Source organism: Phoenix dactylifera, chromosome 6 (genome assembly GCF_051530095.1).
Source record: "Phoenix dactylifera cultivar Ajwa chromosome 6, Ajwa_hap1_PhDact_Kaust_v1.1, whole genome shotgun sequence".
Classification (NCBI taxonomy): Eukaryota; Viridiplantae; Streptophyta; class Magnoliopsida; order Arecales; family Arecaceae; genus Phoenix; species Phoenix dactylifera.
In genome coordinates, this window is record NC_143195.1 from 1,866,737 (window position 1) to 1,883,732 (window position 16,996).

At 40.5% G+C, this 16,996-nt stretch overlaps 1 protein-coding gene and 1 pseudogene across 1 annotated transcript; both read right to left on the bottom strand.

Annotated features, from left to right (window-relative positions):
* Positions 1-596: 596 nt before the first annotated feature.
* Positions 597-1,977, bottom strand: LOC103716663 (xylulose 5-phosphate/phosphate translocator, chloroplastic pseudogene; annotated as a pseudogene).
* Positions 1,978-7,391: 5,414 nt separating this feature from the next.
* Positions 7,392-12,580, bottom strand: LOC103716665 (Protein kinase superfamily protein). The gene is made up of 5 exons (XM_008804762.5): positions 12,078-12,580; positions 9,740-9,875; positions 8,827-8,963; positions 8,552-8,675; positions 7,392-7,947 (listed from the first exon to the last, which is right to left on the bottom strand). Exons 1-5 carry the CDS (start codon positions 12,489-12,491, stop codon positions 7,511-7,513), a joined length of 1,248 nt encoding a protein of 415 aa, XP_008802984.2. The 5' UTR covers positions 12,492-12,580; the 3' UTR covers positions 7,392-7,510.
* Positions 12,581-16,996: the final 4,416 nt, after the last annotated feature.

Here is a 16,996-nt window from a genome sequence, read left to right on the forward strand (position 1 = left end):
CCTCTTTCTTGCCAAAACTCTGTTAACCTCCCTTTCCCACTATTATATCAGCCCTCTGTTGGCATTGACCTAGCTTGTTCATCTTAAATAGAGATGATCAAGGGCGGGGCCCTAAACTCTAGTCATATTTAATCGGGCTTCGGGACGAGCCTATGTAAAATTCAACATTTTGTATGCCCAAGTCAGGTCCATGATCAGCTATAATCTTAAGATAACCTCATCTATGACTATATTTATATTTAATGATGGATAAGAAATGTTGAATTATATCATTTATGTTTAACTGGAATTTGTCCAGAAGTACAAATCGTATCCATTCTTTTTTTGAATGACCTATTGGAGTATTTGCCCAGAAACTTTTCACTGTCAAAACATGAGGCTGTAATTCTTATTAACGAGCACTGAATATTCCAAAAATAAAAAACAATAGTTATATGCTTGTATTTATCCTATCAAATTGACAAATAAATCATCTTTTATTGTTATTCTCCATGCTCTTTATATACTAGGATGGAAAAAAAAAAAAAAACAAGCCAAGAAAAGAAATGTAGAAGAGATGTGGTCGTCACCATGGCAGGACGGAGCCACTCAATTATTTAGGCGGTCTTCTTCTTGGCAGCAGCTTTGTTTTCCTTCCTTTCCATCGCCGTGGCCTGGGAATACAAGAATGTCCCGAGCATCGCAAACGCCGAGCCGAGAGCATTCAGCGGCCGGATCGGATTCCTGAAGACGAGCACCGACGCCACGACGACGACCACCCGCTTCATGGTATTCCCGACCGAGAACGTCAGCGGGCCGATCTTGTGAAGCGCTCGGTAAGACGTCTGGTTGTGGAGGTGGTAGAAAACCCCGGAGAGGAGCAGCCACCCGCAGAACGTCCACGGCGTGGGCACCGCGGCGAGCGCCAGCCTGACGCCACCCGCCAACCGGGATCCCTCGACGAGGACGGCGACGGGGAGGAGGTAAAGGAGGGAGATGATGGCGATCCAGCCGTAGAGATCGAGGCCGCTGACGTGAGGGAAATCGTAGAGGCTGTGCTTGGAGTAGATGCCGCAGAGGACGAAGCCGACGTTGGAGATGAGGGCGGTCCAGAGGCCGCAGGGGTCGAAGGAGACCTCGGTGGCGGCGGCGAGGGAGCAGCCGGCGACGATGGGGAGGACGGAGAGCCAGACGTGGAGGGGGTAGAAGCGGCCGTGGAAGGCGGAGAGGACGACGGAGAAGACAGGCTCGGAGGTCCTGATGACGTGGGCGAAGGAGACGGCGACCTTGGAGAAGGTGATGCAGGCGGAGACGTGGCCGATGGCGTGGAAGAGGGCGGGGCCGAGGAGGGCGGCGAGGAACTTCTTGGAGACTCGGGGGAAGGGCCGGAGTCGGGAGGCCCAGAGGAAGCCCATGCAGAGGGAGGCCACAAGCAGCTGGAAGGAGGCGAGCAGCCAGGGGTAGGGGAAGAGGTCGAGCACCTTCTTGTTGTAGATGTTGAAGACTACGTTCTGGAAGTACCACAGGCCGAACACCAAGGCCAGGTGTAAGGCACTGGTTCTGGACTTGGATTCATTCATCTCCGGTATGATTCTGGTACAGCTGGAATCTTCTTCCTCGTCCTCGTCGTCATCATCCTTACCTTCATTTGCTTCATTTTGATCTGGAATGGAGTCTTCTCCATCTTTCAACTCTTTCAAATCTTCTCCATCTGCTGCTGCTGCTGCTGCTGCTCTGGGTCTCTGGAGGAGGACAGAGGAGGGCAGACGGGTGAGAGTTTGGGGACAAATGAGAGTGGTGTTATGGGATTTGCGGATGGGGGCTTGGCTTTTGGTGTGGCTCAGGAGAGCAGGGGATGAAAAGGCCAGCGGAGTGTGCAACGAAAGCATGCTTTTTGCTTCCCTTTAGCCTGCTAATATTTTGGCTTAATTCCTCTTCGATCTGAAGGCTTGAAAGCGAAGAGACAGGGAGAAGGGAGTTTTATAAGTATCGTTCGATGCCGTGAGACTGTTTTTTTTTTTTTTGATGATCATGATGACGCTGTGAGAATAATAGATGAGAGGGGGAATATAACGAGCGATAGCATGTGCTTGCGATGCGGCATGTGAAGTGGGTGGCTCTTCTCTCTGTCCTGTTCGAGTCTCGTTCTGCGTGGCATCCGACGCGGGCCGGACATGGACACCTTGACGGACGGGTGAATTACTCTCCATCTGGACCGTCCTTTTGATGGACCTCTCGTTTCAGTACAAATGCAACCTGTAGCATATATATATATATATATATATATATATATATATATATATATATATATATATATATATATATTACAAAAATGGCATTTCATATAGTTCTAATTTGAGCACATCAAGACAAGTTAAGAGAGGGTAAAGATTACAAAGGAGGAAGAATGTTCTCCAGTGGATGTCCAGATGATCTTTTCGAAACATATATTGCACTGTTCGCCTTTCGAAACATATGTAATGTCGGAAAAGAGCTCAGCTTCTATACCAGCCTAGACCCAGTCTATAGTATATAGCCTTTGCTATATCATCAAATAATTGTACTCTCCGTAGCAAAAATATATATGACATTTGTAACACTAAATAGCAAATCCATAACGCAAAAAAGAATTGTTCATTTAATTAAAAAAACAGTATAGAAATTTGTATTTGCAAATATGATTTTGTTGAGATAATCCATCAAAGTGTTATAATTTTAATGAGTTAATAATTATATTACAACAACTACAGTCTAAATGTCCGTCTTGTGTTTATTTATCTAGTTAGTAGATCAGATCAACCAGCTATCATATTCTCTCAGTTTCTTATGTATCTATATCATTAGATGACAACCTTTAGAAGCATCATATTTATATGAACTATTGATGCCTTGACCATCTTTTATTTCATGCATTTATTCTGGTTAATCATAGAAAGGTGTGATTATGACCACTTTATTATGCATAGAACGAAAACAAAAGAAAATTAAACTATTTAAGGACATGCATGCACTCTAAAAAATTATTAAATAACGGTCATTAATTCTCTACCCCCAAAAAAAGCACTCATTGTATAAAAATATATTACATTCTATAACATGATGTTTGGCCTTCCAAGTATATAAGCTGTTATTCTAAAATTTAATTATTGAGAATTGAGAGCATACAATTTTCATGAAGAAACTCTTACGAGTACGAAACATATACAACATCAGAACCTGTTCGATCTCACATTGTAATCCAAAGGATCACATTTTGAATCTGGGACTAACATTTGGAGTCAGAGGTTAAAGGAAATGAAAAGGAGAAGTTCGCGATTGAATATTACAAGAATGCCACACCAGGTCAGGGTAAAAGCTAGACAGTGGCGCCGTCTCTTGTCCCCGTACTACCGAGCGAGCACGGAGCCACGTGGCGCGGACCCCGCATCAGACACCACTCGTACGGCACTACATCGTTCAGATTTCCGCCACGTGCACCATGGCTCCTCTTCGCCGTTCGCCAATTCTTGGGCCCCAGCGGACGGAACCGAGACGGCGGCAACGGCGAGAACGGAATCTTGACCAGAGGAACCGTCCAGAGACTCGCACTTGCCGTCAAATGCGACGGAATCCGGCGACGCCGTAGGCTCGTAACCGATTGAAGTCGAGTGCACTTCACTGCCGAATGCCGACGGAGAGATAGCGGCACCACCGATGGAGTCCGTCGAGGTGCCGGAATCTTCGAACCGGAGCGGCAGGTGAATGGGGAAAACCACCGCCCAATCGTCGCTGTGGATCTCCTCCCCGTCAACGACGACGCCGTTAACCGTCACGGCGCCGTCGTTAGATCCGACGGCGATCGTCTTCCCGGGGGCCATCGTCTCGATACGCGATCCCAGCGAGAGCCGCGCGAGCTCGTGGAGGTGGTAACGGCGCGGGACGACGTGGTGACGGAGATCGCCGCGGAACCCCTCAACTAGAGCAGAGTCCATTGGGGCGAAGACGGTGACGGCCGTCAGCGCCTCCAGCTCGTCCCGCCGCGCCTCCATCGCATCCGCCACCGCGGTGTACCCCCTTCGTCGGAGCGCCCCCACCGTCCCAACGAAGGGAGCCGCGTCGCGCCACGTGTTGGCCTGGCAAGGAGACGCGGATGTCGGATCAAGAACGCCGTCGATGCCGTGGATGGCGAGATCGCCACCGCGGTAGAGGTCCGGGTCGCGGATCCGGACGCAGGGCACCGCGGGCCGCGCCGATTCCGCTAGGCACAGCTCGCCGCCGGGGGCGCGGCGAAGGAAGAGGCAGAGGCGGCGGCGGGACAAGGTGGCGATGGGAGTTCCGGGGGGCCGGGAGGCGAGATCGGCATAGAGGAGAGCGCGCGAACGGGCGGTGTGGTAGAGGAGGGAGGCGGGGGAAGGGGACATTGGCGGCTGCGGGAGGCCGAGGTAGAGGCGGCGGCGGGGGTGCTTGAAGGCGGAGTCCGTGGGGGCGAAGAGGGTTCCGGTGGCGTTCCAGCCGTTGAGGCTCCCGCTGGAGTTGGCGGCAAGGTCAAGAACCCGGGCCATGAGGGAGTAGCCGCGGGAGCGGAGGACTCCCGCGGCGGAGGCGGACGGCGAGAGGGTGGCGGAAGAGGAGCGTAGGAGGAAGAAGAGGATGAGGAGCGAGAAGGCGGTGGCTGCCATCGGCGATGGGTGGAGATCGGGGATTTCGCAGCGCGGGAAAAAGCAATCAAATTCTCGAGGGGGAAAACCGTGAGATTCATTCACAACCAATTACTTTGTTAATAATTTAAAAAATATAGTTAAAATAAAATATATACATTATATTATATTTAAAAAATAAATTAATATTATAATATATATTAATAATATTATATATATATATATATTTGTGCGTATGAGTTGCATATTTTGTCACTCGTGCATGGTAATAGTATATTTGTGCATATGAGTTGTATATTTTGTCACCCATGCATGATAATAGTTGAGCCGAGCCGAGCTTGAAACTAAGTTGAACTCTCGTAAGCTACTTGGCTCATCTACATTTTTAGTAAAAATTGAAGTTAATATTTGCCGGTAATAATATCACTGCATCACAGCCTATATTTCAAAAAATTATACCTATATCATGTTAGCAGTGCACCTTAGGAACAAACCAAGATGAGGTGAGCGAGCAATAATTTGATACGAGCCCATCATAAATAGGGCCCATAGAAATGAGACAAGGTAATTGGTGTGGTGCACCGCCACGTGATGCATGCGGTGTAAAGTATAATTTTTTCTATACTATATGTGCACTTTGTCATTGCTCATTAAGCACCATACCCAAGTGAGGTTGCATAAAAATGAGCCCCTTAAGTTTTTGTCTTTTTCTCTTGGGTGCTCCCATTCTCTGGTCATCTCAAAGTTAACTTTGATGGCAGTATATCGGCGGATGAAGCTTATGGAGGAGTGGGGTTTGTGATCAGAGATCACCATGATAGATTGGTCGGGGTAGGAGGTCGGCGATCCCCCGGCGTGACGGTCATTGAGGCGGAGCTTCGGACAACATGAGAGGGCATTTCCTATGCGATGAGGGTACTTGATACAAACAGAATATATCTCGAGGGAGATTTCTCTACGGTGATCAGTTGGATACAGGGGGCTGATCATTATGGGGATGGCATCCGCTAATTCTTGAGACTCGCAGACTAGTTAGGGAGTTGGCTTCCTTCCAGGTTGCACACGTGCATCGGGAGGCAAACCAAGTCACAGACTGGGTCGCCTCTTATGTTGCTCGGCACACCGAAGAGTTTCTCTGGACTAGTGCCTCTAAGATTCCTTTTCCTTTATATCATTTTGTTGTTTCTGACTTGGTAGGCTGTACCCGTGTAAGAGCTATATGAATACCGTTTTCACCAAAAAAAAAAAGGGCTAAACTTCTTGTCTTTTTATGCATTTGCACGATAGATTGCATCATAGCTTGACAAAGTTTAATCATCTATTGTGATAATAATTATTCATTGGGTTCCACTTTGAATAACCACATTTATCAAGCATCTTAATAAAAAGAAAATTACATACATATCCTCCTAAATATTAGAATTGACTTAAATATCCTTTCAAAATTGATATTTGTATATATATTCTCATCAAACATTTATTTTATATGTATACATTTCTTTTTCTTTTTGCATATATACTCATGCCATCTAACGCCATTAAGAAGTTAACAGTTTAAAATTAAAATGACAAAAATACCTTTAACGGATAAACAAACAAAAAAACCGTTTATAAGGGTATACATACAAATAGCAATTTTGAAGGGTATTCATACAATTTCATATATTTAGGAAAGTATACACAGAAAAAAATTCTTAAATTTTTGCATAAATACTCTTCTAAATATTTAAATTTGCATGAATGCCCTCTAAATTGATATATACGTCATGCCCTCACAAAATACTATTTTCATATAAATACTTTTGACATAGCCATTCATCTAACATGATTGGCCAAAATCATATTTACTTAAATTAAAAATTAATTAAAATTATGAAAGTATCTTATTATTTCTAAAGTGGATAATAGGTTAACATGTCTTACTGGAAACTAATATCTCTTTTTGTTATCTTAATTATCGAATCAATCTTTTTCTTAAGCAATATTTTTATAAAAAATATTGAAGAGCAAGTACTAAACAAATCTTAGTATAAAACAGGCTGAAATAGAAAAAAATAAAATTAAATTTTTTTGCACATAAACCCTCCTAAACATGTGAAATTGCATTAATATCCTCGCAAAGTGTTATTTGTATATATACTCTTATAAATATTTTTTTTGCATATCTATCCGTTAAGAGTAGTTCAATCATTTTTAATTTAAAACACTAATTTTTTGACGGCGTTAGATGGTGTGGGCTATACAAGAAAAAAAAATGAAAGGTATACACGCAAAATAAGTATTTTATAAGGATATGCATTCTAATATCAATTTTGAAAAGGTATTTATGCGAATTTTAATATTTAGAAGAACATGTACACAAAAAAAACTCTAATTAAAAATTAGTAGCCCTGGCTTTTCACATCTTTTCTTGTCACCTTCATGCTGCTGTACTTCTTTTTTCCTGACTTTTCTTACACCTTTCATCACAAATTATATCTGATATCGGTAAGTCTTTTGATTTTTCTCATTTTAAACTTCTTCCTAGTTTTATTGCACATTCATATATCTAGATATTCTTGTTAGATCCACTTCAAGAATTCGCAAAAATGATTAGTCCATACATATTGCAAAAAAGGTTAATTATGACGACCAATCAACTCAAACCTAAACCATTTAAGAAATTGATTTTTTCTCAATTGATATTGCCTGCTGTTCAATGAAACAGACAATGGCATCATATTCTACCATCATGAAATTGTCATAGGAATCACCAATTAAACGACAAAGACCATGTAATCACCATAATTACTTGGATAAATCTGTCTCTGAACATATGTACATGAGATATTGCATATCCAGATATTAAAATTCTCTAAATTTGATTATCTACACTTCCTTGAGCAATATGAAACTCAAGCTAGTTTTGTGGAGATGCTTCTCCGACGTGCATTAGCCAAGTTGTTCATCTTGGTTTTGGCAGAGATGGCATTTCTTCCGGCTATCGGAGTAGCAGGCCATGCACCTGAATTCACTGCCATGTCTTTCAAGTGTCGGAGTCCCTCAAGAATCTGAACTGCTGCCGACATTCTTGGACGATCGTTCGGATTAGGGCTAATACATTGTAAAGCGAGGGAGGCTACTTGGCGTGCCCCCTTGATCGAGTACTGACCACCAAATTTGGGGTCTATGATACAGCGTAATTTTCGACTGCTCGTCAAGTAGGGTTTAGCCCAATTTACCAGCTTTTCTTCACTTTTTGATCTATTTTTATCCATGGCCCTCCTTCCAGTTAACAGCTCCAACAACACCACACCGTAGCTATAGACATCACTCTTGGTTGTCAAGTGTCCTGTACTAAGTCATGTAAAATAAGCTCCATAAAATAATCTAAGAACATTAAAAAATATTTGTTTACATATGAATTGACTCAAAATTTGCTTCATTTTTTTTCTTTTTATAAGTAGATTGTTCAGTGGATTTGATCGGTCAGAAAAACCGACTGATATAACCTAATCACGATCAAAAACCCTAGGCAACATTTGGGGGCACTTCTACTATTGATGAAAGCACCAAACTCACTTAATTTGAGTTCACAAGTGATTAATGGCCCCTAACCTCTATTTCTCGGATCACTATGTCCTATCTAATTATGTCAATTCACCTGCTCTCATTCCATACAACTTAGGAAAAGTTTATGTTATAGTCTGTAAAAAGTACTAGTATTTTTTTTTTAAGTATTTTTCAAACTTGGCAGTAGCTACCAGAGCTGATTAGAAGATACTTCTTATGACAATCCAAAGCAAAGTTGAATTCCTGAAACTAATTCTAGATCACTTTTCTCAGCAAAAAAATAAAAAAAAATCAGAACACTTGGGAGATTTTTCTCTTAGCAGACATGTTCTTTCCATAAATGAGGAACTATTTATCAGTTCTTAACAACAGTAAGTTTTTACCTGTCATGACGTATTCTGGTGCAGCGTAGCCATGAGTGCCCATTACTCTGGTTGTTACATGCGTGTCCTCGCCCTCTGGACCCATCTTGGCAAGTCCAAAATCAGAGAGCTTAGCAGTAAAATCCTAAATCACATGACCAAAATTAATTAGCTAAACCCACACAGAAGTGTGAAAACAAACAACTTAGATCACTAGAATTATAGTTGATCCATAGGAGCTAATCATGGAGGTTCATAATTGATCAAAAAGAAGATGCTCAGTGCGAGTTACAGACAGAATCCAATAAGATGTTAGAGGTCTTGAAGTCGCGATAGATCACAGGCTTCTCCGAACCATGCAGGAAGGCGAGACCCTTGGCGGCGCCGATAGCAATCTTCAGCCTTGTTCCCCATGACAGCGTCGCCGATATCCCTATGATCAGAAAATACAAGCAACTCCAATCTCTGGTCATCAGAGAAAAAAATTATGCAGTGTACATGCAAACAGGTACAACCAATGATATTCCTATAATCAAAAAAGACCAGCAACTCCAACTTCTAATCATCAAAAAAGTACAAAAATATACATGAATAAAGATATTAATCATTTTCAAGTGATCTTAGCCATGTTAAAATTATTGTGCTTGCAAGGTTCATTGATATGTATCCATTTCAACTTTGTTAATCCCATGAATTTATATGTGTCATTAAAGTCTAGTGGTAAACTAAGAGTCTAGATGAAGTCAATGATGAGTCATTGAAGTGCTGTAAATAATGAAGCCAAAGAGTTAACAAAGTTTCCTTGAGTTGATTATTTTGAAAATTCTGATTGGTATGAAATATTGTGCTTAGTGTGTCCAAATCAGTTCTATTATAATCTTGCTTGTTTGAGTGCTCATTCCTTCTCTAACTTGTTCTTCTTACTATTTTTATTTGATCATTCTTTTATGATAATGGACATGAAGTCTATAATGTCTAGCTATGCTTTGAGGGTGATCATACTCTTCGCATTATAAACTTTTATATTAATACAAAATTTAGGACTAATCGTACCATTACCGCATACAAATTCATAGGCCTAATATCACATGCCAAGCTTTGCATACCACATACCAATTAACAGGCCTAATGTCACTTGCTAAGCTTGGGTAGGCATCAAAATGGTGCCCAATCATGTGTAACTGATGGAAGAAGATAGGGAGGGCTTACTCTTGAACAGATGGTTTTCGAGGCTGCCACGGGGCATGAATTCGTACACGAGGAGGCGTTCCTCATCCTCGCAGCAGTAGCCAATGAGTTTCACCAGGTGTGGGTGCCTGAATTGTCCCAGGAATATCACCTCGGTCTGTTTACAAGAAGAGAGCAGAAAGCCAGAAAGAATGGTAAAGCAGTAAGGTCCTTGTGTGTAACTGAAGACCCTAGGTTAAAGGGACCTTGTAAGTGTCTATATTGAGAATACATTAACATGAGCATCTGTGAGAATAACTTTTTCACCTTGGGATGCTGATAGTTCACATTTTATTGTTTCATATTAGAGTTAGTATGATATGCAGGTGATGCCAAGTTAAACTCTTTTTTTCATTAATATATGTCTAAATGCAGGACAGAACAAGTGCATTTAAGAAAAAATATTGTTTTTATTATGTCTATAGTTAGAAAATTTATTCAATCAACAATGATTTGGATCCCCATAAATTTTTGTTATTCATTATTATTTTAATTATAATAATGAATAATGACCATTATAAACTGCTATTTTACAATCAGTAATATGAATTGGGGGGACTTGTTAAATACTGAATGTTATATATAACTATTGCAACGAGGGTTCATTATAATGGGATAATGATAATAATCGAACTTATGCACTATTCACTATTCACTAAGTAATTGTGGAACTAATGTGTAAGACTGTATTTTAAAAAAATATCTTTTGATCCGATGGAAGCTAAAAATTTTATGGAATAATTAGTATAATAGTTATATGATAGACATTAGCATAATCTTAGATTTACGTGGACATTCCCTTTATGTTTATGTGAAGCATGTTCGCAAAACTAAAATGATAGACAATAAATCACTTGGCTACTATTCTAGATATCATTCTCCCTGCAATTAGTAATGAGGGATAGGAAAATAAAATTTTTGGAGTGAGAAAGATGTGAATTGTGAGGGACATTATTAACATAAGCCAGCCTTTAACTAATTTTTTTCATGAACAAAAAAAAAAAGTTTTCCATAATTGACATTCTTAAGCATTGTAGAAAGAAAATATGAGAATCATGGCAAAATAACATAATTCTAAAAATTAAAATTCATGGATTATCATATAATTTTTAGATTTATACCTCCATATTCAATGATAATAATAATAATAATATAAAAAAATTTACTATAAATATTGGACAAATCAAATTATGACCACTATCAAATGTTCATATATATGACAAAATCAAGAACTGCTGTTTTAATGTTATATGTTGTTAACAAAATAAACTTGTTATAAGTTATCATATGCCATTTAAATTAAATTGTTTAGATGTATACAAAAAATGGAATGCTATTTTTTGAATAACTCACATGGAAAACACATGCTAAAATACTACAACTTCCACTTGGTTTCACTGTTGGAATAGTATTGAGGCCTATAATGGCCCAAGCCCAGCCTTCACAATCTGAGCTCTTGAGTTGTGACTTCTCCAATCTTGCATATGCAACAATGAGAGGAGTGGCAATCGAATCGGGTCGGATCAGATACTGATTGGATTGGATGCAGGTAAGATCAAAAATTCGTCAATCGGAATCCGAACTGTTTATTAATAGATTGAAAATTTAAACTTGAATCGGATCTATTTATTAAATAGATAACCCGATTCCAGCACAAAAAAAAAAAAGATAACCCGATCCATGCTGCATAATCCATTTATTAAATAGGTCAAGTTGGATTAAACAAGTTAAGTAGATTTTTAACGGATTAAACATGTTTAAACCAGCTAAACAAGATAAGCGGATCAGGTTAAACAGGACAAAAATAGGTTAAGCAATTTTAAATAAGTTAATCATATCTTAAACATGTTAAATGGACCAGGTTATAATCCAACCGAATTATTAAACGGATTAAAATGGGTTAATGGGCCAAAAATCTAAATCTCAACTTAACTTATTTAATAAATAGGTCTAGATGGGTTGACGCATTTCTGAACCAAACTTATTTATGTCAAATCTAAATCTACTTAAAATAGATCGTTTGCAAATCAGATTGATAGATCGGATCATAAATTGCCACCTAGAGCTATCTTTTATTTATTTAATATATATATATATATATATATAGTGACAAAGTGGGACTATCTTATATGAACCAACCCAAAGCTCAATTTCACAAGAACCAATTACTTGTTTGAATAATGGTGCCCTCACACTCCTAGCACTGAGATTAGGCTTATATCAAAAAGTCATTCACCTATGCTAACAAGCAATATAAAGCAGTCCTACAGATGGCTATTAGCATAAGAAATAAAGAATGAAAAGAAGAAAGATGCGTCACCAGCCATTCCCTGTGCCCCTGGCGCCCCTCCATGTCCAATAGCTTGACCGCGACGGCCTGAGCCTTGAGTCCCGGCCGCATCCTATCATCGACATACCCCTTGTGCACCGTGCCAAATCCTCCCTCCCCGAGCAGGTAATTGCTCGAGAAGTCATGGGTTATCTTCCTCAGCTCGCTAAGCTGGAACGCATGCAACCCCGCCCCGAACGAGTGCGCCAACTCCTCGTTGAATCGAGCGGACGAAGCACCGCTGAGGTCCGAGGACGAGAGGCGGCGGAACGAGGCGAGCTCCGCTACCTTCTTCTTCGAGAACTGCGACCGCGACGGCCGGCACCGGCTCAGGTTCCCGAGGATTACGTGGTCCTCGACGGTGCAGCACTTGGCAGCGGCGAAGGGCCTCCATGGTCTTGGCATGATCGGATTGCCAAGTACGAAGATGGAAAGGAGAGGATGGTGGAGGAGTTGGAGAAAGGAGGAGAAGAGGGGTTTGGGTTGGAGGTTTGCATGGTGGCATGACACTAATATTAAGGGCTGGCAATTCCATCACTCTTTCTAACTACTCCAACCACTCCTCCAACGGATCGATCATTCTTTTATTTACTTTTGCTATGCTTGCATTCCTGCTTGCGTAATTAATTGATATATATATATATATATATATAGAGAGAGAGAGAGAGAGAGAGAGAGAGAGAGAGAGAGAGAGACCATGTCCAAAGCCCAGCTTGATCCAAATCTGATCCAAATTGGCTCTGATTATAAGATTTAAACTTGGATCCAACACATCACTTGCCGAGCCCATTGAGTCTCCTCTTTCACATGCCAGTTACAGTTTTTAATAAGAGACCGAAAATTCTAACCTAATTTTTGCATGTCAAAGTAGGTCCATCTTAGCCAGGTCCAATGTAATCGAAAATTGGATCTAGTTTTGGGATACATGCCTGACCCATATATATCAACTTTGTGTAGGAATTAAGTTTAGTTTGCATCAAATTGAGGTTTAGGCTTATATCCCACCTAGGTGTGAATCCAAGTCTAGCACAATCCAAACCTGCCCTAAATTAGCTCAAGTTCTAAAATTTAGATTTGGAACTGACGCATCACTTGTCGAGACCACCTGAGTTAGAGTTGTTAATGCGAGACTGAGAATTCTCGCCTAAGTTTTGCGGTCAAAGCAGGTCCGTCCAGGTCCGGTCCAACCTAATTGAAAATTGGATCTAGTTTTGGGATACATGCCTGATCCATGGATGTCAACTTTGTGTAGGAGTTAGGTTTATGTTAGATTAAATCAAAGTTTAGGCTTATGTCTAACCCAGATATGAATCACATCGAACTCATTTCATCGTATTTTTCCCAACCTAGCAGGCGATTAGGTCTAGGTTAAATCAATGTCCCCAATTATCCTATGGTTTAGGCCTATGCTTGGATCATGAATGGATTTCACAAACTAGATGAGTGGTCTGCAGGCCCACCATGAAATGGATGCTTGTGAGGCACTGACTTGTTAGAGCTGCAAGTAACAAATCTATCCAAGCTACATCAGACCTTAAATGGGAGTGGGTGGGAATAGGGGTGGCGTGGACGACCATCGTCCTACTCCTCTCATGGATACGTTCGGCTAAGTGCTTGGAAGGACTGTGCCACACCTACTATAAAATAGATTATCTTTTACATTGGAAACCGGAGCAAGAAACACATATTAGTAAGAAATATTTTTATAACAGAGTTAGAAGACACTGAAGGCTTCTTTGGATCGTGGGCCAAGGAGGAGGAAAAATATGGGTAGTAAAAAAAAAAAAAAGCTAGGTTTTTCATAGAAATAATATTCTTATTTTTATAAAAAAGAAAATTTTCAAAAATCTTTGTAACCTTATAGGTAAATTGACGTAAAGTCGTTTCTTTATTAATAGTATAACTACGTAATTTTTTCAGAAAAATAGATGATTAACCAAATACAAGCGACTGTGGAATGTGTTACTTTTCTGCAGTTAACCAAATATAAAAAAACTACTTTTCGGTACATCATAAATTCAGGCATCAGCTTTCCAAAAAATCTATTTTAATGAGGATTTTTTTTTTCGACGAACCAAGGGCTCTCAAGTGTAATCCAGTTCCCATATTCCGATATACTAATTCGGTTAATGGAGTAGGATATCATAGAAAGGTACTTTGGATTAGCCCACTGCTTATTGTCCACGTGTGATTTAGACTCATGCTCCAAGTAATATATATTTGTTCTCTTGCTAGGCATGGCATAATCTTTGAAATAATATCATGGCTTCTCTAAACAAGTAAATGGAAATTTGTTCTCAATAGTGAGTCTGTGGGCTGTGGCACTTGCTACTCCACTAGCATTTAAATTACCAATAAGCAAGTGTCCTCGTCCGTTAGGTGGCTTAGTGCGGCGTTCGTCACCATGGGGGGTTGCTTGGGGCCATATCACTTTGGGTCTCATCTGGATTTGCATCTAAGCTTATCTAACTTGACTACACTGAGACTGACTATTATGAAGGTTTGAAACTATAATTTTGTAGCTAGATTTGAACCCTGTGAAGTTTGAGGTAGTTCTTTTTGGTTGGACCTACTTTTATTTCTAAGCAATGCTAAACTAGTTCATAATCATCAATGAACAGCCTTGAAGATACGAGCTTGACCTTTCTCAAATTCTAGGGGAGTCAAATGAACCGAGCAGCTCAAGCTTGGCTGAGCTCGAGATAAGTTCGGATGAAACTAAATTTGAAGCTAAATAAACTATTTGGTAAAATAGGTTCGAAATTAGTTTTAAGTGGAGCCAAAAAAGAAAAATCTAGGCCTATCAAGCTTAGCTCCATAAGTGTCGAGTATATTCGAATTATATATTATAGAATTTATATCTAATAGATTATCGAATTAAAGTTTTAATTGGATTTTTTTTATTTATTTCTTTAGATCTAAACCAAACTTTACACCAAAACTTGTAATCAAGAATCAACTTTCATTTAAGCTTGAACCAAGCTTAATTTATTCTCGAGTTAATTTGTTTAACATTGTCAAGTTGATCAAATTCGGCTGAATTTATAATTACAATGGAATTGAGCTAGAAATAATGATAAATAAATCATCTCTTGGAATTCAATGGTCTGCCTCCATCGCTGCATTTGAGTCTTGGAATTCAAGCTTAAAATTAATTTCAAGTGAAGGTAATGTCGGGTCCAATTATATCCCTGGCCATAGCAACTAGCCATCTAGGTAAGTGGGCAGTGTCTCTATTAGTGATTAAAAATGAGCGGCGTTAGCAAAGAGGAGGTTGTAATCTATTAGCTACTACCACTAACCATAGTAGGTAATGTTCCATTTTTGTTGTTAGGACTACATCTAAGATTTCATTAGATCCCTGGCAAAAACCGAAAAGTAGATTATTGATTGTTATTACTGCCAAAGCTATCAACTTTTTTGACAAGAGGAAGATACATTTATCTCTAAGGAAAAAGGCCAGTCCATGCGAGATTGAACAAAAGAAGAAGCTCTCTACCGTAGCTTATATAAATTTAATTATTGGCAGAGTTGAACATATAGATCGACTCGTAGTTAACTTCAGTGACATGCAAATACTTATGCTTGGCATCAAAGGGATGCAATTATATTTTAAGATTTTTGCAATGCAAATTTGCAAATGTTTATAGAATATTTGTGACACTTAAATTATGAGTCTCAAATGCCGACTTGCTAATATTGACATCTTAATGGAATATTTTCTAGCTAAGAAGTGAAGCAAACCTGCTCTTATCATCTTATTGCAAAAAATATGTTCCAAGTAGATAACCTTCTATTAAGGAAAATGTAGCAACTACTTTTTCTGGATCTCTAAAGCATGTAAATTTGATGATTAGTTGTGATATTTTTGGATGCATTTATGTATTGCAATGTGACAACTAGGTTCAATAGTTCGAAAGTTCTTTAAGCCTTGTCTTTTTTTTTTTTTTGGGTACAACGATGGCTCACACATAATGGGTATGGATGCGGCCAGCAAATTCAGAAAACAAAATGCTACATAAAGGCCTTGGCACAGACCCATTGTCCAACCAGACAAACCCACCAGAGTGATGAGCTGCAAAAGAGGCAACCCAATCAGCAGCCCCGTTTGCCTTCTTGTAAATATGTGAATTCTGGTAGGTGTAGCACTCCATCAGTAATTGATGAATCTCATGGATTAACGGCCAATCCTCAGCTATGCATCTTCGACCCCGAATCCACTCAACCACCATAATCGAATCTCTCTCAAGAATGATACGGTCCTCACCCAGTGCCCGTCTCGCATAGCAGATACCCTCTCAGGCTGCTCTAAGCTCGGCACATGCCACTGATGAGTCAAAAGTCCGCCGACCCTCTGCCGCAACTAGCCTGGCATCGTGGTCTCGAATGGTGAAACCTACACTGCTGCATCTTTCGTCATCAGCCACACTACCATCGAAGTTCACCTTCAGAAAACTAGGAGGTAGGGGCTCCCAGGAGACAAAGACAGTCCTGGACGCTACAAAAGCATAATGGGGGCCCTATATGTCCCTAGCCAACCCCGTTGGTGGTACTTCTGCAGTGCCGTTGATCTTCGCCGCATGCAAAAGCACTTTAACCGCTGTAACCCTTGGATGAGGGCTGCCGCCCTTGAAAACTCATGCATTCCATCTAGCCAGCACTGATAGGCCAGATAGGTAGCTCGAGTCCTTCTCTCCTCAAACTTAGAGCCTCGTACCAAGGCCTCCAGAAAATGCAAAAGGTTCTCAATGGATGACCACCTTTGCCACTAGTCTACCTAGGTCGAAGCATAATGCCACACCTGACTGACCCGTGGGCAATCGATGAGGGCATGATAAATGGACTCCTCAACCTCCAGGTAGGACACACAAGTTGTCGGGATCCTCACACCCCGCCTCCCTAGCACTGCT

Bases quoted from the DNA above. Each gene is read 5' to 3' on its own strand.
- LOC103716665 (XM_008804762.5), bottom strand. From the start codon at position 12,491: ATGCCAAGACCATGGAGGCCCTTCGCCGCTGCCAAGTGCTGCACCGTC. The intron at 9,876-12,077 runs GTGACGCATCTT...TCTTGTAAACAG, and splicing joins AGGGGCACAGGGAATGGCTG to ACCGAGGTGATATTCCTGGG. The intron at 8,964-9,739 runs GTAAGCCCTCCC...TTCTGATCATAG, and splicing joins CGAAAACCATCTGTTCAAGA to GGATATCGGCGACGCTGTCA.